Consider the following 26,765-nt stretch of genomic DNA (forward strand, 5'->3'; position numbering starts at 1 on the left):
TGTGGTCCCGGCGGCCGCTCCTAGTCACCAGTCTAGTTGCTGCATTCTGGATTAGTTATAGTTTCCAGGTCACCTTCCAAGGTAGCCCCACATAGAGCACATTGCTGTAGTCCAAGCGGGAGATAACCAGAGCATGCACCACTCTGGCCAGACAGTCTGCGGACAGGGAGGGTCTCAGCCTACGTACCAGATGGAGCAGGGAGACAGCTGCCTGGACACAGAATGGACCTGCACCTCCATGGACAGCTGTGAGTCCAGAATGACTCCCAGGCTGCACACCTGGTCCTTCGGGGGCACAGTTACCCCAATCAGGACAAGGGAGTTCCCCACACCCGCCCGTCCCCTTCTTCTCCTATTATTAATAAAAAAAATAAAGATAAAAGAGGACTCATGGAAGCGGGGAGGGGGCTATTGGGGGCTCCCAGCCACAAATGCTATGTTGTGTCTCCGCAATTGGAGGCAGTGATGCTTCTGAAGATCAGTTGCAGGTGGGAACTGCAGGTGTCAGAGCTGCTCCTGGTCTTAGATATATGTGAAATGTTCATAAATGTACCAACCAAGCACGTACACAGATCAGCACAGGAAGACTGACCTGGAACCATTTTTGATTCCCAAACTGACCAAATGTTTTCTCTGCAAGGTCAAAGGAAAATGGAAAAGCCTCCCCATTGTCTTTTCCTTCACAAATCCCGTCTTAAGGGTATGTCTGTGTATGAATAGGGTGTGAGCCTGTGACTTGGCTCAGGAACTAAGTACTTATCATTACAAAAGACTGGCCAGGCTTCCCAGGCAATCTAGTCAAGTGACCATTAAACAGGTAACCTGGCAGACAGGAGGTAAACAAAGCACTCAGATTTCTGCTGTAGACCGCCTTTTCTGTGATGTAGTGTCAGGGGTTCAGGAGCAGAGGGACAGGAAAGGGAGGAATTAGAGACCGAGGGAGAGGGTTCGGAGGGAGAAGTCAGCGATGATAGCCATCCGAGGTCTCTAAGTCTCTCCAGTGAATCAGAGGATTCACAGAAAGGGGCTCCAGTGGTCAGAGCCGGGGGGTTGCCAGAGGGAACACCCCAGGAAGGAGGGGCCAGAGGGGACTCAGAGAGCAGCAGCTGGAAATCAGGACCAGCTTCCCCACCGGAGAGCAGTAAGGGGGAGGAGTCCCAAACATCGGCAGCAGGCAGCCTTCCGTCAGCGGAAGGACATGAGTCAGGGTTAGCCACGCCTGCATCAGAGAGCGAGGTAACGGTCAAAAGGAAGGTCAGGGGCAGCGCGCGCGCGCCAAGTTCAAATGTACAGGAGGGGGGCGCAATGGGCAGTCCGGAGAGAGAGCCGGGTCCCAAAGCCCGCCGGAGAGAAGGGGAGGAGTCCGAAGGGTCCGCTTCCGAGGCATCCAGGAAGGAAGGCACCCAGGGGGGTAGTAGGACCCAGAGGAGGAAGGAGAAACGTAGAAGGTGGAGTAAGGCTAGAGTCTTAAGCTGGTGTACAGGGGGCGGAGACTCAGACGAGGCTTCGCTGGTCTAGGGTCTAGACGTAGAGACGCACGCTAGGGTTTGAAAATGGAAACTAATGTCAATAAAGACTTCTGTACAGTTCTAATGGCTAGCGTTGGTCTTCTGTGAGCTGAGACCGGGAGGCAGTCTCTGACATGTAGGTATGGTGTATCTGGGGGGGGGGGGGGTCTTAGGTTACACCCCTCATGTGATGTATGTATGATGTATGGAGGGGTGGTCTTCGACTCCAGGGCTGGCAATTTAAAATGTCTATATAAGGGCGGGCACACCTTGGTTCTGGGTCCTCTTCCTCTCCTGCAGGTGAGGGGAGCACCCTGTTGCAACAGATCAATAAAGATCAGGCTTACCAGTTGCTTTGCTTCTCAATATTCTCTGGTTGGCCTCTATTATTTTCTCCTACCAATAGGGAACCTACGTAAGGACTCTATATGGGCTCTTGGATACCCCATAAGGGAATTTTTTTGTTTACAACACTGGTGCCCAGGGAATTTCAAACAACTCCCAACCTTGGGTCTCCAGCTGCACTACAATTCCCATCATCCCTGTCCCCTTGTCCTGCTAGCTGGGGCCGATGGGAGTTGTAGTTGGCGCCCCAACTTTGGGGGAATCCTGCTGCAGAGGGTTTCAGAGAGCTCCCTGCAGGCAACCAAGGTGGGAGGGCGATGGGGGCAAGCAGCTGCCAGGACCTCTGGGGTCTTGTGAGGTTGGCGTACGTGTGTGTCTTGGGCACCCAGGTTGGCACGGGTGTGTCTCAGCTGCATGGCTTGTGTAGCAGGTCTTGGCCTGCCAGGGGAAGGGGACTTCCTGGAGCTGGTCCCAAACCTCCTTGGGTTTTTTGGGGGGGGGGGGCTGGCTTGGGCTTCAGGAGACGCCTGGCCAATTTGCACTCTGGGGGGCCAAAACCGCCAGGCTTTCAACTAAACCCGACAGGCTGCCAATGAGACAACAATGGTGTTTGTGGCAAGGAACAAAGAAATGATTTCTACAAATAATCAAACGCCTTCAGTCCTCCCAGATCAGCTGCCAACCAGTTGTGGAGCGCATCCTGCCTGTGAGCAAACCGTGCAAGGGCTCACGCAGCAGCTGTGTCCCTCTTCCCCTCTACACCCCCCCCCAAAAAACACGCTTCCTGTGTTTTGGAGGTGCTGCTTCAGCATATTTTGTTCCGGGAGTTTTGGGGCGAAAACAGCTCGCCTTGCGCCATGGGAGGAGCAAGAGGCTGCGCTGGGGCTGGTGGTGTTTTAGGGTTGTGAAGGACGTGGGGTTGTTGTCTCAGACAAGACCCAGAAGAGAATGTGGGGGTGGGGGTGCTGGGGGGAGGATTTGGGAATGGGACACACGGGAGCAGGAAGGGGGGGGTGCAATGCCATGAGAAATCTGAAACGGGAACTAAGTGTCCACTAAGCGACAGCAGTCCAGTAATTCAGCAGCGGAAGAAAAATGTCAAAATAATTGCAATAGAGAAACTTTTTGCAATGGATTCAGATGTAACGCAGGAGAAAAGGTCTGAGTAAAAACACCGTGGGGAGGGGAGGAAGTCAGCTTATGAAATAATGTAATTATTTGACTTGAGGGTTGTTGTGAAAATATTTGAAAATTTTAATAACAGTTCCACAGACAGAGAGAGAGCAAGTTTTGTTTTGTTTTGTGCACGTCTTGCAGTTTTCGTTGCTTGGTTGTGTTTACCACATTGCTGATTCCTTGCACTTTTACAATCTTACCTTGCAAAAGAATACTGCTTCTAATATGCTTTTAATATTGAGCTTTAAATGGTTGTGACCCGCCCTGGGACCTTCGGGTAAAGGGTGGGTAAGAATTCAAGGTGTTATTTTTATTTGGGTTCCCAAAGAGCCAGGTTGGGTTCCCAGGGCGGGGCTGAAGTCAGGTGGGGGCCGGAGTGTCATTCTGCATGAAGATTCCCCCCCCCCCCCCCGCCGCTTGCAGATTTCGTTTGCTTGTTCATTTCATAAAATCAGCACCCTGCTTGATTGTAAAAAAACAACAACAACCTCAGTTTGCCAAAACGGTTAAACAATAATTTTATCAAGGGGAGGAATCAATAACAATTTAAGACTTTTAAAAAAAGCTAAAATAACCATAGACTAAAAGCAGGTGAAAAGAGGACAGTTGAGGCTCCTGATATCAAGAGGCAGGGAGTTGTTTAATAATAATAATAATAATAATAATAATAATAATAATAATAATAATAATAATATATTATTTATACCTCGCCCATCTGGCTGGGTCTCCAACAAAGTATTAAATTACAGTAGTAAACATTAAAAGCTTCTCTAAACAGGGCTGCCTTCAGATGTCTTCTAAAAGTTTGGTAGTTATTTTTCTCTTTGACATCTGGTGGGAGGGTGTTCCACAGGGCGGGTGCCACCACCGAGAAGGCCCTCTGCTTGGTTCCCTGTAACTTGGCTTCTTGTGTCCGGGCAGAACGATGGGGGTGGAGACGCTCCTTCAGGTATACTGGGCTGAGGCCGTTTAGGGCTTTAAAGGTCAGCACCATCACTTTGAATTATGCTGGGAGCCAATGTAGGTCTTTCAAGACCTGTGTTATGTGGTCTCAGTGGCTGCTCCCAGTCACCAGTCTAGCTGCCACATTCTGGATTAATTGTAGTTTCCGGGTCACCTTCAAAGGTAGCCCCACGTAGAGCGCTTTGCAGTAGTCCAAGCGGGAGATAACCAGAGCATGTACCACTCTGGCGAGGCAGTCTGCGGGCAGGGAGGGTCTCATCCTGCATCTCAGATGGAGCTGATAAACAGCTGCCCTGGACACTGAATTGACCTGTGCCTCCATGGACAGCTGTGAGTCCAAAATGACTCCCAGGCTTCGCACCTGGTCCTTCAGGGGCACAGTTACCCCATTCAGGACCAGGGAGTCCTCCACACCCGCCCGCCCCCTGTACCCCAAAAACAGTACTTCTGTCTTGTCAGGATTCAACCTCAATCTGTTAGCCGCCGTCCATCCTCCAACCGCCTTCAGACACTCACTTTTTTATACCCAGCCACTCTGGGCAGCTTCCAACTGAGTATTAAAAACAGTACAACAGCATCATCAGACATTAAAAACGTCCCTAAACAGGGCTGTCTTCGGTTGTCTTTTAAAAGTAAAATAGTTGTTTATTGCCTTGGCATCTGCTGGGAGGGCGTTCCACAGGGCAGGCTTGATGAAACAAGGGTGTTTTGAGCAGGCTCTGAAAAGAGGGCAGTTGAGGCTCCCGGTGTCAAGAGGCAGGGAGTTCCAGAGGGCATGTTCACGCTCAGAGATTTGAGTTCTTGCACATGAGGGACGGATCCTGGAGGGGGTAACAGGCCTGTGTGAGAAGGGGATGGGGGACCAGCCGGGACCCTGGCCTGGCAGATTTCTCATGCGTTTCTTGCGCCTTCTCCTCCCTCAGGTGGTACAAGCTGCACTCCAAGCCTGGCAAGAAGGAGAAGGAGCGTGGGGAGATCCAGCTGAGCATCCAGTTCACGCGCCACAGCCTGACGGCCAGCATGTTTGACCTGTCCATCAAGGACAAGCCCCGCTCGCCCTTTGGGAAGCTGAAGGACAAGCTGAAGGGCCGGCAGAAGTACGACCTGGAGTCGGCCTCGGCCATCGTGCCCAGCAGCAGCGGGGCCCTGGACGAGGAATTTGGCCTGGCGGGCAAGAAGGCCAAGGGCAGCTTCTTCTTCAAGAACAAGCTGCGCAAGTCCTCCCTCACCCAGTCCAACACCTCCCTGGGCTCCGACAGCACCCTCTCCTCGGCCGGCAGCCTGGTGGGCCTCGGACCCTCCGAGGTGGGCATGGTGCCCTCGCCCAGCCGCCACAGCAGCTTCTCCACCGAGCGCTCTGGTAAGAGGGAGGAGGGTGGGGGGAATATCTGGTCGAGGGCGATTCCGGCAGTGCGGTGGGTTGGGATGGATGATCCCTGGGGGGCCCTTTTGACTCTGCAATTCGGTGATTGAGTAGAGCCTAGAAAGGTGCGGTGTTTTGCTGAGGAAATACAGTTACAGGGGTACCTCAAGTTGCAAACGGGATCTGTTCTGGAGGTCCGGCCTCATCCCAAGGAATTTGCAACTGGAGGACCGCTTCTGCGCATGTGTGCTTCACGCTTTAGCGCTTCTGCGCATGTGCGTAGAGTGCTTCTGCGCATGCGGCGGAACTCGGAAAAATACTTCTGGGTTTGCCGCATTCGCATCCCGAAGTTTCCATATCCAGAGGGATACGTAAGCGGAGGTACGACTGTACTTAAAAGTCACATATTAAAAAAATTAATAAATTGATACCTCCCTTCTTCCAAAATCACGGGGCGGTTTACAACATAAAAAAGCAAAATGCATAATATAATATTTAAAAAGCAATACTCCCACCTCCCAGACGTGAAAAAGCCCGTAGATTGGACAGAAATGTTTTCACCTGGCGCCTAAAGATATTTACTGTAGGCTCCAGGTGAGCCTCCCTGGGGAGAGCATCACCCAAGCAGGGAGCCACCACTGAAAAGGCCTGTTCTTGTGTGCTCCCCCTCCAGACCTCTCTGTGTGGAGGGAAAGGGAGAAAGGCCTCTGGTGATGATGTCAGGTCAGGTGGGGAGAGGCACTTAGTATTTGAGACATCCTAGAGTAGGAAGGGACCTCAAGGATCATCCGGTCCAATCCCGGAAACACAGGAAACACAGCTTTAAAATTCGGGACAGAGGGCCACCCAACCTCTGTTTAAGAACCTCCAAGGAAGGAGAGCCCACCACTTTCTGAGGGAGCCCTTATCTGTCAAACAGCTCATACAGTCCAAAAGTTCTTCCTGTTTAGACGGAATCTCCCTTGTTGTGACTTGAAGCCGTGGGTTCAGGTCCTGCCCTCCGGAGAAGGAGAAAGCAAGCTGGCTCCTTCCTCCTTCAGATATTGGAAGAGGTCTCTCATCTCTCCCACGCGGGTGGGGCTGTGGGTAAAACCTCAGCGCCTAGGACTTGCCGATCACATGGTCGGCGGTTCGAATCCCCATGACGGGGTGAGCTCCCGTCTTTCGGTCCCAGCTCCTGCCCACCTAACAGTTCGAAAGCACCCCTAAGTGCAAGTATAGAAATAGGGACCGCTTTATAGCGGGAAGGTAAACGGCGTTCCGTGTGCTGCGCTGGTGCTGGTCGCTGGAGCAGCTTCGTCACGCTGGCCACGTGACCCGGAAGTGTCTCCGGACAGCGCTGGCTCCCGGCCTCTTGAGTGAGATGGGCGCACAACCCTAGAGTCGGACACGACTGGCCCGTATGGGCAGGGGTACCTTTACCTTTACCTCATCTCTCCTCCTGGTCTTACAGGCTAAGCATATCCAAGTCCCTCAACGGTTCCTCATAGGGCTTGGTTTCCAGACCCTTGGTCACCTCGGAAGTAAACACGCAATGCGACTTTGTAGGGGGCATAAGGAGAGCTGGATCAGGCCGCAGCTTCTGGGAATCACAAGTGGGGAGAGCCCAGCTTTGGTGCTTGCCATTTGGGCATCGAGTCGGCCAACGTGAGAGCAGGATGCGCACTTGATGCGCCATGGTCCTGATCCAGCAGCAGATGCTCTCCTGAGGTTCCTGGGCTTCTGTGGCCCTGGGCTCGGCCCCTGTGGGAACGAGATGCTGGATGAAATGGGCCTCCTTGGGCCGGATCCTGCTGCCAAAGGGCTTTTTGTAGGTTCTTATCCCAATGCTGCATGAGACCCTCTCACAGCACTTTGAACAGGGCCTGGAAGGGGGTCTGCTTAGGGATTTGGCATTCGGTGCCTCTAGCCTCCTGGCTGCCACATCATCATAATAATAATAATAATAATAATAATTCCAAAGGGTAGCTGACACAACCCTAATTGTAACGATTGTAATTTGGTCTTTTTTGTGCGTGTTTTTTGTTTTGTGTTTTTCTTGAATTAGATTATGATTTGATTTGATTTAGTATTTATACCCCGCCCATCTGGCTGGGCTTCCAACAAAATATTAAAATACAGTACAGTGGTACCTCTGGATGCGAACAAGATCCGTTCCGGAGCCCCGTTCACATCCAGAAGTGAACGCAACCCGCGTCTGTGCGTGTGCGGGTCGCAATTTGCCGCTTCTGCACATGCGCATGACGTCTTTTTGACCGTCTGTTCCTGCGCGAGCTGCAAAACCCAGAAGTAACGCGCTCTGTTACTTCCGGGTCACCGCGCGCAACGAAAATACTTGTCCCGAAGCTCCTTCAACCTGAGGTATGACTAGTGCATTTTCCTCTTTTGGGATCTGTTGCGGCTCAAGAGCTGGAAGGGGGCAGCCCCAAGGGGTTGGGGGGCCTTGTGGGCGATGCGGACGGCTGGCCCCCCCAATTACCCTTCCCCTCCTCTCTCTTCCTCTCCAGTCAGAGACTTCCTGCCTTCCCCCAAGCTGACCCACAAGAGGGCCTTCAGCGACGAGGCCTCCCAGTCGACCCAGAGCCTGAAGCCCCAAAACGACCCCATCTCCCGGTCCTCCCTGTGCATCAACGGGAGCCACATCTACTGCGAAGAGCCCACGCCAAAGCCTTCCTTCATCTCCGCAGCGCCTGCTCCTCCTCCTGCCACCGTCGCCGCCAGCAAGCCGCATGAGGAGGCCTTTGGATCCGAGCCCCCGGCCGCCCCCGAGCCGGACCTGCCGCCCTGGTCCAGCGGCATCTTGCCAAAGGCGCCCCCCAAAGACCCTCCCCGCTTCATCCCCTCCCCTCCCATTCTGGCGGCCCAGGAGGAAGACAAGCTGTCCGTCAAGACCATCGCCCTCAACAAGCACCGCGTCAGGGCCAGGAGGGAGGAGGAGGAGGCGGCGGCGGCAGCGGCCGCCCTGCACGCCGAGAGCAAGCCCATCCAGATCGCCACGCCCATGGTCTTCTCCGGGGACGTCCGGAGGGTCCGGCCCCAGCCGGAGGAGGAGGCGGAGGAGGAGAAGAGGTTCTCCAAGACGGGCTTCTTCCGCCGGGGGAGCAGCAAAGAGGGCGGCGGGAAGAGCGGGGAGCCGCCCCCCCGGGTGGTGGTGGCGGCCGGAGAAGAGAGGGGCAGGAGCAGGAACAGCAGCTGGTTCAGCCTCCAGGATGCCAAGGAGATGCCCCCCAAGCCCAGGTGAGAGGCTGGCCTGGGAGCGCGGCTTTGGTTGGGGGGAGAAAGCTTCTGTCCCGCTGCTGTTGTTGCCTGTGTCTGCCAGGGAGGAGGGTGGCGCTGGGAGGGGCAGGTCTGTGGCCCCCGGTCTGTGTGCTGCTGCATCTTGGCCCTCAGTGTCGTGGGCGCTGGGCTCCGGGCAGGACTTGGAAGAAGCAGGGGGCGCGGAGCCTGTGGAACGGGCACCCCTGCCCACGTTCGGTGGGTCTGGTGGGGGAGAACCGGGTGAGGAGGCTGGTCTGGCGCAGTTGGGCTTGCGGTGGAGAAAGGCTTTGCTGAAGCAGGTCTTGAGGGGGGTCTGGAGAGAGGAGAAAGTGGCAGGCTGGCAGCTCCCCCAGAGCCAAGGGGCCGAGGAGGACTCGGGGTGAACAGGGAGAAACAGGGCCAGGATCCACAGCTGGCAGATCTCCCCAGGGCGCCTCTGCTCCTGGAGGGTCCTGCGTGGAGCTGCAAGGAGGAAGTGGGATTTCTGGCTGCTTTTCGGTCGGACTCTGCCCTCCTGCCCTCCTCCCTGCCAGGCTCAGATTTGCCAGGTTTCTTTTTTGGTGAGGCTGGAGCAGCTTGCAGAGTCAGAAGTGGAGCCAGGCGGCAACGGAGCCATCCTAGGAAGCGGCTCTGCGTTGCTCAAAAACCTGGTTTTGAGCATGACATGAACAACGTCCTCTTTGTCACTTTCCACGCCGCTCCTCTTAATTGATGATTATTTTATAAAATGTATACACTAATTAGGGACTCGGGTGGCGCTGTGGTCTAAACCACTGTGCCACTTGGACTTGCCAATTGGAAGGTCAGCGGTTCAAATCCCCGCGACAGGGTGAGCTCCCCTTGCTCAGTCCCTGCTCCTGCCCACCTAGCAGTTCGAAAGCACACCAGTGCAAGTAGATAAATAGGTACTGCTCCGGCGGGAAGGTAAACGGCGTTTCTGTGCGCTGCTCTGGTTTGCCAGAAGCGGCTGAGTCCTGCTGACCACATGACCCGGAAAACCTGCGGACAAACACTGGCTCCTTGGCCTATAGAGCGAGATGAGCGCCACAACCCTAGAGTCGTCCGCGACTGGACCTAACGGTCAGGGGTACCTTTTCCTTTACCTTTATACACTAATTTGTTGCAAAAACCAACAATGACCTCCATGTGGTTTGCAAAGAGAGTAAAACAGGAAAAAAAAAATCATTGGCAAAACTGGTGAAAAACAACAATTTAAAACATTTTTTTAAAAAATCAGCAATGAGCTGATAACTGATTTGAGACTTCTGGGGAGTTGCATCGCTCCGTATCCCACCGAGAGCAAGTGCGGTGGGGGGAGGCTTAGCCATCCTCAGAGCAGAAATCCAGCTTTTGTTTCTAGGTGTCCCTGGAGGGGCTCCTGCCTGCATAGCTCACAGATCTTTTTGGAGCCATTGCAAATGTCTCGGGTGTGTTTGTGTGGTGCGTAACTTGGCAGTACAGTTGTACCTCCTTTTGTGTCTGGGATCCGTTCCAGAGCCCCGGACGCTCAACGAAAGGGCTACTCTGCGCATGCGCAAAGCGCGATTTAGCGCTTCTGCACGAGCGCGAGCAGCAAACCCGGAAGTAACCCGTTCTGGTACTTCTGGGCTTGCTGCGGACGAAATGGACCCTAAACGGGGCGGATTCAAAACGAGGTACCACTGGAAATCTACTGAGCCGATTGGCTCTGCTTGGTTGCTGTGGCTGACTTGTGCCTAGGGATGCGGCAAGTTTGGATCATGACCCCTGGGAATGGCCTGCCCATGTGCCAGAGTGGCCTCTCCGAGGATCTAAAGGCAAAGGTGAGCGAAGTTGCGAAGAACAGATGGGGCAGGGGCTTTGGGGAGTTGCTGGTGTAACCTGTGGCTACGTGAGATTTGGCGCTCTCTAGGTCCTGCCGCTTTGGGGGCGTCCCAGGGCACTCTGGGCCATTGGTCTCCAAGTGGGCGCTTGGCTCTGTGTTGCCATCGTCTTACTCAAGGCTCCGGCAGGAGGGGCTTCAGAGGCGGGTTGCCAGCTTGGGCCAAACCTCTGCACCGCCCCCTTTCCTTGGCGCCTCCTCCCTGAGATCCCCCCAGGGTGTTTCAGATGTCAAGGGGGCTTGGGGGGGGGTCATTCTGAGGGTCCTATCTAGGTTCTGAGCACTGCAGCTTCTCCTCAGTCCCCCAACTGGGCTCTGGAATGGCAGTACTGAATGGAGTGTTTCTGCAGGTGGTCGGATGTTGGGGTTTGGCTTTGAATGCTGGGCTGCCGTCAAGGTGAAACTTGTTTAATGTCCACATCTTTTTTGGGGGTGTTTCAAGGCAGAAGTGTTTGGCCAAGTCCACGGGCAGCTTCCGTGCGGCCTTGAGGGCAGAGTCCTGTCCCCGTACACTGAGAAGAGCGGGGTGCCAAATCTCAGGTTTGGTTTTGGGTGATGGCGTCAGCCACGCTGCCCTGCTTTTACGCTTTCCTTCTCTGTCCCGAGGCAGAGATCCTTCCGGTTGGCTTTCTTCCACTGCAGCCACCAAATGGGGAAGTTGCTAAGCGGAATCTTCCTTCTACACTCCGATGCAGCTGTACCGAGCATGCTGGGGGGAAATGGCCGAGCGCTGCTCCCTGGTGGCTCAGGCAGGGTGGCCGAACCTGTGTTGTCACCTGCCCTAAATATCTGGAGTGGGGCATGCATGCAGAGGCCCTTTCCGCCTCCAGCGTCTTCGATCGGTACAGCTGCACTGGAGTGCAGAAGGGAGCCTTTCTTTGTTTCTGACAGTGGAGGGCGCCTTGATCTCCCACCTTCCCCTTCAGTTGTGGGCCTGTGGACCCTGCAGAAGTGCGCTGTGGACCCCTCGGGCTGTGTGTGTTGACGGTTTGAGAGCCACCCTCTCCTGGGTCGTGAGCTGCCTTTTTCAAGGTGCGTTTCTGAGTCGCCGTGTCTGACGAAGAGCGTCCTGAAGGGCGCAGAGAGAAGGGAGAGAGAGAGAGAGAGAAGTTGCTCTTTGTCTTGGTGCCGGTTCTGCAGTCCCGTCCACCAGTGAGATCCAGGCCTGGGGGGCTGCTGGGCTGCTGGTCTCCCCCCAAGCCAAATAGCGATGAATCCGAGAGAGCACCGGGGAAGTTATTTTTGGAGCATGTGTTGTTCTGGCGCATGATGAGATGCTGACTGGAGCATGTGACGCGCAAACAGGGCTTGGCTCACTCAGGCTTTCAGCTTTTTCCTGCCGTGGTTCTTTTGACGTTCCCCTTCCCTGGGGGGGGGGGGGGAGTGTGGGGCTGTGCCTGCTTCTCCTGCAGAAGCAGAGGGGCTGTTGTGGCTCTTGGGATCCCCTTCAGCTGAGGATCGGGGGCCCCTGGGGGAGACACAGAGGTGCCCTTTCTTCTCCAGTGTTTGGTGATGCAAAGGAATCGTAGTACTGGGACCCCTAAGGGCTATCCAGTCCAACCCCCAGCAATGCAGGAATCTCCACAAGAGCATCCGTGACAGAGGTCCATCCAACCTCTGCTTAAAAGCCTCCAAGGAAGGAGAGTCTGCACTCTCCCAATACTGTTCTTCTGTCAAACAGCTCTTAGATTGGTCTCAACCAGGGCCAGGGCCTTTTCAACACTGGCCCCGATCTGGTGGAACGCTCTGTCACAAGAGACTAGGGCCCTGCGGGTCTCGACATCTTTCCGCAGGGCCTGCAAGACAGAGCTGTTCCGCCTGGCCTTTGGTTTGGACTCAGCTTGACCCTTCTGTTTCCCTCCCCTTATGGTTTTGACTTTTAAAATGAGGCTGCATTTTAAATTGCATTTTAACCTGTATTTTAAATTGGAACCCCCCCCCCTCCATTACGTTTTTACTGCGATTTTATTGGTGTTAGCCGCCCTGAGCCCTGCTCTGGCCGGGGAGTGCGGTGTATAAATAACATTTATTATTATTATTACTATTACTATTATTATTATTACCCCCAGGAAGTTCTTCCTAATATTCAGCCAGAATCCCCTTTCTTGTCATTTGATTCCCTTGGATTGGGTCCTCCCCTCTGGAGCAGCAGAAATCAAGCTTGCTCTGTTTTCTATGGTGCAGCCCTGCACATATTTGAGGATGGCTCTCATCCCAGCTGGTCGTACCCATCAGGTGATTGGCAGGTGGGTGTCCCTCCCTCCCTGTCATAGCTGACCTGTGGGGAGGGGGAGATAAAGACCTGGAAGTCCGTCTCCCCCCAAATTCCTTCCTGCTCTCTGCTTCCTGGTCATTTACCAAGAACAAGAGTGAATCTTGTTGCCCACCAAAGACCAGCAGACAAAGCCATGGAATCTTTCTAGTCTGCAAAAAGCATATGCCGTAATTTATTTCTTATTATAAACCGCTGTGTCATTTCAAAAATGGATCAAAGCTGTTTACAGCAATAGAACATAAAGCTGCACGATAAAAACTAGGTAAAAAAGTTAAAAGCAGACACCGGTTAGTCACCGTAGAAGGATGTGTTCTTAATACAGTCATACCTCAGGTTAAAGACGCTCCAGGTTGCATTTTTTCGGGTTACAGACCGCCGAAACCCAGAAGTACTGGAAAGGGTTACTTCCAGGTTTTGGCAGTCGTGCGTGTGCAGAAGTGCTAAATTGCACTTTGCGCAGAAGCGCCGAATCGCAACCCATGTGTGCGCAGATGCGCCGTTGCAGGTTGCGGACGCTGCGGGTTGCGAACGTGCATCCCGCACAGATCACTTTCGCAACCCAAGCGTCCACTGCAGTGTGCATAGGCCCTGGCAGAATACAAATGTTTTTGTCAGGTGTTTAAAAGTTTGCACACAAAAGGCACCTGCTGAATCTCCAGTAGCAGGGAGTTCCGCTGGACTGGGGCCATGACACTAAAGGCTCAGTTTCTCATTGTTGTCAAATGAGCTTCACCAGCCAGCAGTGCTCCTGCAGATGATCTCAGTGATCAAGCTGGGATATTAGGATATAAGGATTTGGGTAACCTCTGAGGTGCCCTGGACCAAAGTTGTTTGGGGCTTTTTAAATTAATAAAAGAACCTCGAACCTGGTTGGTTTAGTTTCATACGGGAAAAAGCAGCAAAGAATCATAGAATTGTAGAGTCGGAAGGGACCCTGAGAATCATCTAGTCCAGCGGTCCTCCACCTGTGGGTCCCCAGATGTTCTTGGACTACAACTCCCATCATCCCTGAGGTCTGGCCTTGCTAGCTGGGGGTGATGGGAGTTGTAGTTCAAGAACACCTGGGGACCCACAGGTGGAGAATGGCTGATCTAGTCCGACGCCCAGCAATGCAGGAATATGCAGCTGTGGTTTGACACCGTAAAGACATAAGAATATCAGAAGAGCCTGCAGGATGAGGCCAAAGGGGCCCCTCCAGTCCAGCATCCTTTCTCCCAGTGGCCAGCCAGATGCCCCAGGGGGAAGCAGCAAACAGGATTCGGGCACAAGAGCAACCCTCCCCTCCTGCGATTTTCAGCAACTGGGATTCCAAGGGTGCAGATGCTCAGCTTAATTCAGTTTTCCCTGTGTGCCTGCCTTGTGGAGGCAGAATTTGCACACAGGCTAAAGGAGAGCCACCCAGAGCTGTCTTGCTTGGGATTCAAGGAGGGTGGCCAAAGGAGCCTGCCCACTTATTATTATTATTATTATTATTATTATTATTATTATTATTATTCCCCACCCATCACTCTGGGTTTCTGCAGCCACTCTGTGCGGCTCACAGCACATTAAAAATGACCGGAAGAATCAGAAATCAGCTGTCCTGGCTATTGGCTCTCTCCCTCCTCCATGAATTAACCCTCTTTTTAATAAATTTTTTTCATTTCGTTTTTCAAATTAAAGTTTTACAATCACGTGTCCAAGGTTAGATTGCATCCTGGTCTAACCTTCTTTTAAAGCCACCTAGCTTGGCAGTCATCACTGTCTTGTGGCAGGGAGTTCCATAGTTATACACAGTAGCCCTCTGGAGAGAGCTCTCGAACCAGTTGCTTATTTATATGGGTCAATGGAAGTTAGTAGTGTGTGTGCTCAGAAAACTACATGCAGATACAGGCTTAATTCGGTTTTCCCTTTGTGCCCGCCTTGTGGAGACAGAATTTGCACACAAGCTAAAGGAGAGCCACCCAGAGCTGTCTTGCTTGGGATTCAAGGAGGGTGGCCGAAGGAGCCTGCCCACTAATAATAATAATAATAATAATAATAATAATAATAATAATAATACCCCACCCATCAGGCTGGGTTTCCGCAGCCACTCTGTGCGGCTTACAGCACATAAAAAATGACCAGAAGAATCAGAAATCAGCTGTCCTGGCTCTTGGCTCCCTCCCTCCTCCATGAAACCTCTTTTTTATAAATTGATTCATTTGGTTTTTCAAATTAAAGTTTTACAATCACGTGTCCAAAACACAACCTAAAAACAAGATTCCACGGAATCTCCTGGGCTTCCCTTTTGTGGGTCCTTTCCTGCTTCATCTTTTAGAATAATCCAGATCTTTTACATCTCCATTACAGTGGTACCTCTGGATGCGAAGGGGGTCCGTTCTGGAGCCCCTTTCTTATCCTGAAGCGAACTGTGCGGGTTGCGATTCGCCGCTTCTGCGCATGCGTGCCACGTCATTTTGAGTGTCTGCGCATGCCCGAGTGGCGAAACCTGGAAGTAACACATTCCATTACTTCTGGGTCGCCATGGAGCACAACCCGAAAATATTCATCACGAAGCTACTTCAACCCGAGGGATGACTGTATATCCGAAATCCACCATTAAACTACAAGTGTTATTCCAATCCTACCAACGATTTTAATTGTTTACAATGGTTTTTAAGATAAATTATTATAATTTTTTTTCCATTCCTTATTAAAATTTTGGTCTTCCTGATTTCTGATTCTTCCGGTCATTTTTGCCATTTTGGTGTAATCCATCAATCTGCCATTCTTCTCTGGTCAGGACTTCTTCCCACCTCTGGAAAGGCGGCTAGGTGACTTCAAAAGAGGGTTAGACAAGGTTAGATGGAGTTTCTGGGTCAGTCTCAAGGGCATCCTTGTCTAACCTTCTTTTAAAGCCACCTAGATTGGCAGTCATCACTGTCTTGTGGCAGGGAGTTCCAAAGTTATACATGGTAGCCCTCTGGAGAGAGCTCTCAAACCAGTTGCTTATTCATATGGGTCAATAAAAGTTAGTTGTGTGTGCTCAGAAAAATACACACAGATACAGACTTAATTCGGTTTTCCCTGTGTGCCCACCTTGTGGAGGCAGAATTTGCACACAGGCTAAAGGAGAGCTGTTTTGCTTGGGATTCAAGGATGGTGGCTGAAGGAGCCTGCCCACTAATAATAATAATAATAATAATAATTATACCCCACCCATAAAAACATAACTTTTTTTCCAATACAGGGTTGCCTTTAGATGTCTTTTAAAAGTAAGGTCGTTGCTTATTTCCTTGACATCTGATGGGAGGGAGTTCCCCACTTCCTTCCCGTGCCCCCCCGAACCCCCCAAATGAAAAGTTTGATGCTGCATTGGTCAGAAGCAGTGGCTCCCGGCCGCGTCCCAATTTTGGTGCCGGCTCATGTTCCCCCTGCAGTGATGGCATCCGCCTGCCGCATCCCAGAGGAGGCGAAAAGGCTGCTGTAGCAGAAACGCAGGCCTGGTCTTGTGACTGCGACGCTGCAAAGCTGCCTGGTAAACGGCCCTTATAAATTTTGCAAATAATAACTAAAACCAGGTGGCGCGAGTTCATTGCAATTGCACCCCCCGCTGGCGTCCACAGGTCGAGGGGAGAGAGGGGTCATCTCTGCGCAAGACAAACCTTGCGCACGTAAAAGAGGGGTTGCATTATGCAACCGAAGAAAAAGCCGATGCAATTCTAGGCTGCATCAACAAGTCCAGGGTTCCACTCTGGAGACCCCATTTGGAGTCCCGTGTCCAGTTCTGGGCGCCACAATTTAAGAAGGGTGTTGACAAGCTGGAAGCTGTGCAGAGGAGGGAGACCGAGATGGTCAAGGGTCTGGAAGCCAAGCCTGATGAGGAACGGTTGAGGCTGGGATGTTTAGCCTGGGAAAGGGGAGACTGAGAGGAGATAGGAGTATCTCAAGGGCCCTTGAGATATGGAATAATAATAAAATAATAAAATTTTATTTATATCCCGCCCTCCCCAGCCAAAGCCGGGCTCAGAGCGGCTAACGACAGTAAAATAATACAGCATTCTAAAATCAATTTATTATAAAATCAGTTCAAATCAGATTAATGGCAACCATTGGGCTAGAGTTCTGTGCGGATTGCCAAAGGAGGGGGGTCAGACTGTGCCCTGGCCAAAGGCCTGGTGGAACAGCTCTGTCTTGCAGGCCCTGCGGAAAGATGTCAAGTCCCGCAGGGCCCTAGTCTCTTGGGACAGAGCGTTCCACCAAGTTGGGGCCAGTACTGAAAAGGCCCTGACTCTCGTTGAGGCCAGCCTAACCTCTCTGTGGCCTGGGACCTTCAAGATGTTTTTATCTGAAGACCGTAAGGTCCTCCGTGGGACATAACAGGATAGGTGGTCCCGTAGGTACGTGGGTCCTGGGCCGTATAGGGCTTTGAAGGTTAAAACCAGCACCTTAAACCTGATCCTGTACTCCGCCGGGAGCCAGTGCAGCTGGTATAGCACTGGGTGAATGTGATCCCACGGTGAGGACCCCGTAAGGAGTCTCACCGCGGCATTCTGCACCCGCTGGAGTTTCTGGGTCAGTCTCAAGGGCAGCCCCACGTAGAGCGAGTTACAATAATCCAGTCTGGAGGTGACCATCGCGTGGATCACAGTGGAAGAGGGAGAAAGCTTGTTTTCTCCTACTCTGGAGGGTAGGACTCGAACCCATGGCTTCAAGTAAGAAAGTAGATTCTGACTCAGCATCAGGAAGAACTTTCTGACAGTAAGAGCTCTTCGACAGCGCCAGCCCTGTGGAACGCCCTCCCATCAAATATCAAGGAAATAAACAACTATCTGAATTTTAGAAGACACCTGAAGGCAGCCCTGTTTAGGGAAGCTTTTAATGTTTGAAGTTTTATTCTGTTTTTAATGTTCTGTTGGGAGCTGCCCAGAGTGGCTGGGGAAACCCAGCCAGATGGGCAGGGTAGAAATAAAATTATTATTATTATTATTATTATTATTATTATTATTATTATTATTATACAGTGGAACGGTCTCCCTCGGGAGGTGGTGGTCTCTCCTTCCTTGGAGGTTTTTAGGCAGAGTTTGCATGACCTTGGATGCCTCAGTTTCCTACATTGCAGGGGTTGGACTAGATGACCCTCAGGAATCCCTTCCAAGTCTATGGTTATATGAAAATATTTTGACTCTCTGTGACCACGAAGGTCCTGTGAAGTGGTCCCTCCTGAACAGCCCCACTGCCAGCTTTGCCACTGCAGTGGCGTGCCTCACTCTCTTTGTGATCCGCTGTGCAAGTGTGAAGAGTGTCCCTGGGCGCGTGCAGAGTGTCCTCTCACTGATGTGAAGCCACAATCCGTATCTGGGGTCAGCAAAGGGGGTGTCTGGTCAGATGGACGTGTGCTCCCCCCGAGTAGGGCATTGTATGCTGAGAGCTGAATGGGGATTCGGGGAGGCAGAGGAAAAGATTTGGGGGTTAGGAGCAAAGACTTGGTGGATGGAGACCGCCCTGCGCAAATTGCAACCCTCCCTCCCTGCCAATAATAATAATAATAATAATAATAATTTATTTATACCCCACCCATCTGGCAGGGTTTCCTCAGCCACTCTGGGCAGCTCCCAACAGAATATTAAAAACACGATAAAAATCAAAGATGAGAAACTTCCCTAAACAGGTCTGCCTTCAGATGTCTTCTCAAAGTCTTGTGGGGACGCCAAGGAGACTGAGAGGAGATTAGGAGAGCCGTCTTCAAATACCTGGAAGAGGGAGCCAGCTTGTTTTCTCCTGCTCTTGGAGGGTAGGACTCGAACCTGGAGCTTCAGAATACAAAAAGGGAGAAAATTAATGAATGTTAGAATGATGTTGGATAAAAAGTTAAGTGGTTTTTAGTTGGATAAAAAGTTAAGTGGTCCCCGTGGAGGCAGGGCTAATCATAGATTAGAACTCATCATAGAATTGGAAGGGGTCCCCACGGTCATCTAGTCCAACCCACTACAATGCAGGAACCTTTTGCCCAGTGCGGGACTCGAACCCATGACCTTAAGATGAAGGCTCTCATGCTCTACCCACTGAGCCCTCCAGCCGCCTCCTGCCTCCGACCCTTGATTTATTCAGTTTCATAGAATCACAGAATGGTAGAGTTGAGGGGACCCCAGGGGTCATCCAGTCCAGCCCCTTGCAATGCAGGAATCTCATCTGAAGCATCCCTGAGAGGTGGCCACCCAGCCTCGGCTTAGAAACCTCCAAGGAAGGAGAGTTCTTCATACTTTGCCTCTTTCTCCCCGGAGGCCAAGGTGCCTTGTGCACAGTTCTCCCCCCCCCCCCAATTTAAATCCCCACAACGACCCTGTGAGGTAGGCTGGGCTGAGAGGCCCTGGCAGGCCCTGGTCACCCAGTGAGCTCCATGGGTGATGATTTGGACCGGGGTCTCTCCAAGATGCCTCTGAAGCCCTCCTTGAGCCCCTGGGAGGAAAAGGGGGAGCAATCAAGGGATACAAGGGTGGTGCTGTGGGTTAAACCACAGAGCCTAGGACTTGCCGATCAGAAGGTCGGCGGTTCGAATCCCCCGCCAAGGGGTGAGCTCCCGTTGCTCGGTCCCTGCTCCTGCCAACCTAGCAGTTCGAGAGCACGTCAAAGTGCAAGTAGATAAATAGGTACCGCTCTGGCGGGAGGAAAACGGCGTTTCCGTGCGCTGCTCTGGTTCGCCAGAAGCGGCTTAGTCATGCTGGCCACTTGACCTGGAAGTTGTACACCGGCTCCCTTGGCTAGTAAAGCGAGATGAGCGCCACAACCCCAGAGTCGTCCGCAACTGGACCTAATGGTCAGGGGTCCCTTTACCTTTACCTTTAGGTCTAAACCACAGAGCCTAGGACTTGCCGATCAGAAGGTCGGCGGTTCGAATCCCCCGCCAAGGGGTGAGCTCCCGTTGCTCGGTCCCTGCTCCTGCCAACCTAGCAGTTCGAAAGCACGTCAAAGTGCAAGTAGATAAATAGGTACCACTCTGGCGGGAAGGTAAACGGCGTTTCCGTGCGCTGCTCTGGCTCGCCAGAAGCGGCTTCGTCATGCTGGCTACATGACCTGTAGGAAGATGTACGCCGGCTCCCTCGGCCAATAAAGCAAGATGAGCGCCGCAACCCCAGAGTCGGCCACGACTGGACCTAACAGTCAGGGGTCCCTTTATCTTTACTAATCAGGGGGTTAATAACCACAAAGGCACGGGAGGCCCCTGGATTGCACTTCTGCAGAGCTGCTGCCTCCCATAATAATAATAATAATAATAATAATAATAATAATAATAATAATAATAAATTTGTTCCCCAGCTACTCTGGGCGGCTTCCAACAAAGATTAAAAATACATTAAGATGTCCCACGTTAAAAACTTCCCTGAAGCTGCTGGCTGAGCGGCTTTTGCTGTGTGCCTCCCTTCTCCCTCTAGCGTCAGGCGGCCGAAGAGCAGCAGCCCTGGTGGCTTTGGGGGAGAGGCCAGGAAACCAGCTTGGGAGGAGAAGGGGAGAGGCCTGGGTGTCCTGCGCTTCCAGGTCTGAATTGCTGCCCTCCAAGTCTCCCTGGCTCCCCGTTCCTTGCCTGGGCGGCCCATTCTGCGACTGAAGGGGTTCAGGGTGCCTGTGCCACCCAAAGGTGGCTTTGCCACGAAGCTGCACGGTTCCCAGGATGAAGGCCTGGGAGTCCCTTTGCTGACGGTCTGGGGGTCTCCTCTGCGCCTGAATGGGGACCACCTGCTGCAGCCTTGCCCGTCCCCCATCGCGGGCACCCCCTGGGCTCCAGGGAAGCAGAGAGACAGGTGTCTTTGGGTGCCACTGGTGGCAGCCGCAGGAGCTGCGCCCGACCCGCAAAACACCATCCGGCCGGCAGGCTGTTCTTCTGTGCAAACTCGGGGAAAGGAGCTTCCTTCCGGATTGGGTCCTGCGTCAGGGCGTGTTGCTTGGCGGTCCTCATCCCCGTTTCTGGAGTCCTGTTCTGCCCCCCGGACTGGGATAGATGAAGGGAGAGGCAAGAGTGGAACTGGAGGGGCCCTCTCTGGGGAGCGCACCCCAAGACTGGGAGCAGGGTGGTGAGATGGGGGGTACCTCAGCTCCCTGGAAAGAGGGACCCCCCTCCCCGCAAGAGAGGACGGGTCCCAATTCTTGGTTTGTGCCAGAGGCTTTTCTCTCCCCTGCCAGCCCCAAATGAGTGTCAGGCGTCTACAGTGCACCGTACGGCATGGGGGGGCCCACGTGCATTCAGTCGGGGTGTCTTTGTGGGGGGGGGCAGCCTGTGCCATCGCTGTTTATTTCCCCTGCCTCTGCTTGTTCCCTCCATGCTTTGGTTTGATTTCTGCCATCCTCCTCGCCCTGCTTCAGCAAAGCCTCGCTCTTCCCCCAGAATGTGCCCTGACGTTGGCCGCTCTGTGTGTGTGTGTGTTGGTGAATCCCATGGAGCATTAACTGGGGTGGGGGGCGCTGGGGGGGGTCTGTTCTGTCTCTCTCCACAGCCTGAAAGTGCCTGCTAAGGTATAGACAGTCCTCAAGCTCCGAGACAGCTCCTGCCCTTGCCCCCAGCCCCAATTGTTGGTTCTGCCCCATTGCATTCACACGCAGCCCCTCCCCAGCCTTGCAGAGGCAGCCGCCCTTCCTGCGAGGACCCGATCCTGGCTGACCAGATACTAAACCTGCTTCCCTACTCGCTTTCTCTCCAGTTCCCCGGACCACCCTTGTCTCTCTGTGGATCAGGACCCTCCTCCCTTCGCCACGGCTGGAGACCTGCCGCCCGAGGCCCAGAGCGCCAGGACCCCGTCTCCGCCCGCCTCTGCCAGGGCCCCCCCGGAGTGGGACGACAGCTTTGACGCCTTCGCCACCAGCAGGCTCCGGCCGGACGCTCCCAGGGAGCCTCCGCCTGCAGGGGAGGGGCTGGAAGGCGGTTCCCACCCAGACGCCCCCCTAGCCGAGACCCTGGAACCCCAAGCCGGGGGACAGGAGGACGCCGGCCCAGGGAGCCCAGATCCGCTGAGCTGCCCCCCTGAGCAGGGGCTGGGAGGAGCGAGAAGAGAGAGCTTGGGGGGCCAAGCCTTGGGCCAGCCCTCGGAGAGCAGCTCCTGGGGGGAGCCCTGCGAAGAAGGCCCCGCAACGGCAGAGCAGGCCCCGGAGGACAGCGGGAGCCCCTGGCCCACCGCGGACGAGGTCTTCTTGGAGGAGAGGCCCCCCCCTCCGGCTCAAAGCGCGACCGCGGAAAGCCCCCTGCGTGGAAGTGGCCGGGCCCCCCAAGCCGAAACTGGGGAGGCCTCCGCGGCCGACTTGCCTCGCTGGGACGCCGTGGGGCGAGAGGAAGCTGCCCTCCGCCTGGCACCCGACGAGGCGCCCGATGCCAGCCTGAATATAGAGGAGGCCAGAGAGATGCCCGGCTGGGGGGCTCAGGAGCAGGCCGAGGGACCCCCCCGGAAGCCCCCAAGGAGGTTCGTGCCCCTCGGCCTAGAGGAGGCGTGGGGCGTCCAGGAGAGGCGGAAAGACGAGGCAGCTGTGCCCGAGGAGCTGGAAGTGCCCGCAGAGGGCGAAGGGACGCCTCCCCCAGTGGCCGCCTCCTCCTCCTCCCTGGCTCCACTGGTGATAATGGGAGCAGCTGGCGTCCGTGCCACGGGGAGCCTCGGGCTGGCAGGCGATGGCGCCGAACCTGCAGCAGATAATGAGCTGAGGGGCCGAGGCCTCCCTTCGGGGGGGACCCCGGGGGCCGAGCAGTTTGAAACTTGCCCTACCGATCTCTCCTTGGGCGCGTCAGGCCTGTCTGACTCCTCCGTGTGGCAGGCGGGCGCTCCCTGGCTGCAGGGGCTCTCGGAGCTGGGCTCGCTGCAGACGGCCAAGGAGCTCCCCGCACGCAAAGAGACCCCCCAGGACCCCCGGCCCAGCCCCTCGGTCCTGTTCTGGACGGCCGTGGAGGAGGAGCAGCCGCCGTCGCAGGACTTGTGGCCCGAAGGACGGCGGCCAGGGCTTGGGGGGCCGGAGGAAGATGTGCCTCCAGGAGAAAGAGGGGCTCTTTCCTTCCCTGAGGGGGACCCTGTGCGAAGCCCCCTCAGCCAGAGCCTGCCCGCCACGTCGCCCCCCTTCCCGGCGGTCTTGGCAGGCGGGCAGCTCAGGCAGGCTCGGGCCGGCAGCTCTCTGAGCGAGTCGGAGCTGTCGTCCAGCTGGTCGGACGACCGGGTGGTGGACTTCAAAAAGGCCGACTTTTGGCAGGCGGGCAGAGAGGAGCCTCAGGGCAGCTGGACGGACACCGCCCTGGCGCCAGGCAACCCCTTTGCCCCCTGGGCCGGGACGCCGCCGCCGCCTTCCCCGCAGAACAACCCCTTTGTGGAGAGGCCAGCTGACCCGGCCTCCTCGGAGGCGGCCGTCCTGCCGGTCTCCTGGGTGGAGGGTCTGGGCGGCCCGGAGGCGGCCCCTCGTGGCTTTTTCCTTGCCCACCCCTCCGAGGACCAACCTGCCGCCCCCGTGACTTTCTCCACGCCTTCGCTGGAGGGGGCTGCCCACCCCAGCGACTTCCTCTTCCCGTCTCCCGTCCTGCATCCTGACTTGGGCAGGGGCTCCGCTGTGGCGGCCTCCTCCCTTGCTCTCCCGCGGCCCAGAGCCGCCTCAGTGGCCTCTCCGGTTTCGCCCGTGGGGGCGCCGCAGGCGGAAGAAGCGCCTCCTCTCCAGTCGACGGCCAGGTGAGCTGGGCAAGCTGTGTGTGTGTGTGTGTGTGTGCGTGCGTGCACCAGGTGACCCCCCCCTTACCTGTGGTTTTGGGGCGTCTCTCCCAGGAAACCCCCCAAAGCCCTGGGTTGGCCCTCCCTCTGCCCATGGGGGTGTCTTGACTGGCTGCAGCTCACGGGACCCTCCCCACAGCACAATCCTACCCCTTGCCCCCCCCCCCCCCAACTCTGCATGGCATCTTTTCATGCCCCCTCCATGGCTTTTATCTTTGGTTTACCTCCTCTTTTAAGGGCTGTGACTATATCTCTCTCTTCTCCTAGCTCTGCAGAAGGGGGGGGCCTTAGAGCAGTGGCAGCTCCTCCCCCCCGCATGCTGGAAGCGAAGGGTCGTTGGGGGGGGCAAGGGGGAAGTGGCTCTTTGTGGTGGGACACTTGCCCCAATTCTACCACTTGGCCTTGGCAGGGGAAACCTGCAGGGAGGGGGGGTGTACGTTCTTACTCTGTACCCCCCACCCACCTGAGTGGTAAGATCTCCATGGTTTTATTCACTGTTTAAGCAAAATCTGCATACCAAAGAATCATAGAAGGGGACCCTGAGGGTCATCCAGTCCAACCCCCACAATGCAGGAATGCGCAGCTGCCCCATCTTGGGATCGAACCTGCAACCTTGGCGTTACCAGCACCACGCTCTAAACAATTGAGCTATTGACACCCAAACTGTCGTAAGGTTTATAGCGGATCTTTAAATGTGAACTCACTTGCTGGCCATGATGGTTTTCGATGGTTCTGTTCCATTTTTCAGCATTGTCTCAGGCGGGGAGGATATTTGTGCATCAACAAGGAACCAGGAAAGAAAAATTTTTATGCTCCCCTGTGGCAGCATTTCCTGTAAAAATGGTCAGTGCACAAGCTTCCCCCGAGATGTAGCTTTAATTCCAACTAGGAAGGGGGCAGGCACAGCCTATTATTATTGCTATTATTAATTGCATTTCTCAGTTTCTTTTTTCACAAGAGGTGATCCAGAGCGTCATGCAAAATGATGCATGCGTTAAAAGAGCAATGTGACTTTGAGCCATCTCCTTTTCTCTTTTGGAGCAGCGATTCCCTTCACCCCTTCGCATGACGTGCCCTCCCCATCGCGTGTCAAGGTTGGAGACTTAACAGACTCCAAAATAACAGCTTAGTTTTTGAAGGCATTCTTGGACGTGGGAAAACGTGGATCTCTGCAGATCGGCCTCAGAGGAAAAAGGCTGGATAAAAACGGATGGGCCCCCCTGCACCCATTGCCACCCAGTCCGGTAGTTAGTGACGACTGTATCATGAGAGATGCCCGTGGTCTCCGTGGCACAGAGAACCTTCTGCCAGTTTTTGGCAGGGGTCCATCTATGCCCCCATCCAGACAGAGACAGCTTGGCTTCAGTAACCTCTAGGTTAGATTACTGCTGCGTGTCATATGTGGGGCTGCCTTTGGAGGTGGTTCAGAAACTGCAGAATGCTGCAGTCAAATTGCTGGCAGGGGTGGGTGTGTTGGTGGTCTGACCTCGTAAAGCTTATCTTAAGTCAGCTGAGCTCAGTTCGTTTCTGAGCTCAATTCAAAGTGCATGTTTTTCTCTATAAAAACTTGTCCAGTTCAGGTTCGCATCAAGAGAGGTGCAGTGTCCGGACTTTTAGATGTTTCCCTGAAGCTCATCTCTAAATGCCCCTCTCCAAGAAAGGGACGCGGGTGGCGCTGTGGGTTAAACCACAGAGCCTAGGACTTGCCAATCAGAAGGTCGGCGGTTCGAATCCCCGCAACGGGGTGAGCTCCCGTTGCTCGGTCCCTGCTCCTGCCAACCTAGCAGTTCGAAAGCACCTCAAAGTGCAAGTAGATAAATAGGTACCGCTCCGGCGGGAAGGTAAACGGCGTTTCCGTGCGCTGCTCTGGTTCGCCAGAAGCAGCTTAGTCATGCTGGCCACATGCTGTACGTCGGCTCCCTCGGCCAATAAAGCGAGATGAGCGCCACAACCCCAGAGTCGGCCACGACTGGACCTTAATGGTCAGGGGTCCCTTTACCTTTAACTTTAAGAGAGGTTTAGAACAGGCATCCCCAAACTTGGCCCTCCAGCTATTTTGGGACTACAACTCCCATCATCCCTAGCTAACAGGACCAGTGGTCAGGGATGATGGGAGTTGTAGTCCCCAAACAGCTGGCGGGCCGAGTTTGGGGATGCCTGGTTTAGAACCCCCCCCCCTTCCCCATTGAAGACTGCCTGGTGCCTGCTTAAACCTGTTTTTGGTGCCAGGTGAAAATGGCCCTCACCTCGCAGCCATTCATTGGCACAAGATGTCCTTATGCAGCCATAGGCAAACTCGGCCCTCCAGATGTTTTGAGACTACAACTCCCATCATCCTGACGACTAGTCCTGTTAGCTAGGGATGATGGGAGTTGTAGTCCCAAAACATCTGGAGGGCCGAGTTTGCCTATGCCTGTCCTTTTGCTTTAGCGGTTGGGGCTGCTCTGAGCTGCTGATCATTTCTTCAGAGGCCGGCTTACGATTCTTGCTTTAGAAAATTGTCTCTCTTTCAATCTGTTGCAAGTCGCCCAGAGACCGCTTGGTGTCAGGCAACTAGCAAGTGAAATGAAGAATATTAACACCGTGGCCAGCTCTGAAAATGCCTGCTGGGCAGAGAGGTCTGCTTTGGTTTCACTCCTCTTCTTCATCCATCCAGCTGTAGTAATCTGTCTTAAATGATCGGAATGAACTTCATGGGAAAGATCTCTGGAGGTCAAAGATGATTAAATTCTGGGGGTCCCAAAAATCACTGCCTCCTGCATGGAGCCGCTGTTTGTGCCCTTTTGGGGTGGTCCCCCACATTCCAGAGATCTTACACTTTTGGGAAGCGGGGGGGGGGGGGGACGGGGACACACAGGTGCATTTGCAGTTTAACAAAACATTTTTGGCAAAGGTGTGCAGAAAAAGAATACTTGGCGTTTGTGTCCCAAAGTGTTTTTCAGACCTCTTCTGGGTATCCCTGCCAGGCACAACAACAACAACAATTTATTATTTATACCCTGCCTATCTGACAGGGTTTCCCCAGCTACTCTGGGCAGCTTCTAACAGAATATTAAAATACAATAACCTATTAAACATTAAAAGCTTCCCTAAACAGGGCTGCCTTCAGATGTCTTCTAAAAGTCGGATAGTTGTTTCTTTCCTTGACATCTGGTGGGAAGGTGTTCCACAGGGCGGGTGCCACCACCGAGAAGGCCCTGTGCCTGGTTCTATAGTTTCTCGCAGGGAGGGAACCACCAGAAGGCCCTCGGAGCTGGACCTCCGTGTCCAGGCTGGACGATGGGGGGTGGAGACGCTCCTTCAGGGATACTTGCTGGAAGTCATTGCATAG

At 54.1% G+C, this 26,765-nt stretch overlaps 1 protein-coding gene across 1 annotated transcript in view; it reads left to right on the top strand.

Annotated features, from left to right (window-relative positions):
* LOC114604454 (uncharacterized) overlaps positions 1–26,765 on the top strand; it is a 62,401-nt gene that overhangs the window by 23,472 nt on the left and 12,164 nt on the right. The window contains exons 2-4 of the mRNA XM_028744554.2: positions 4,916–5,352; positions 7,863–8,592; positions 21,404–23,395. Of these exons, the coding sequence (XP_028600387.2) occupies positions 4,916–5,352; positions 7,863–8,592; positions 21,404–23,395 (3,159 nt within the window). The remainder of the gene's footprint in view (positions 1–4,915; positions 5,353–7,862; positions 8,593–21,403; positions 23,396–26,765) is intronic.

The sequence above is a fragment of the Podarcis muralis genome, chromosome 9, assembly GCF_964188315.1.
Source record: "Podarcis muralis chromosome 9, rPodMur119.hap1.1, whole genome shotgun sequence".
NCBI lineage: Eukaryota > Metazoa > Chordata > Lepidosauria > Squamata > Lacertidae > Podarcis > Podarcis muralis.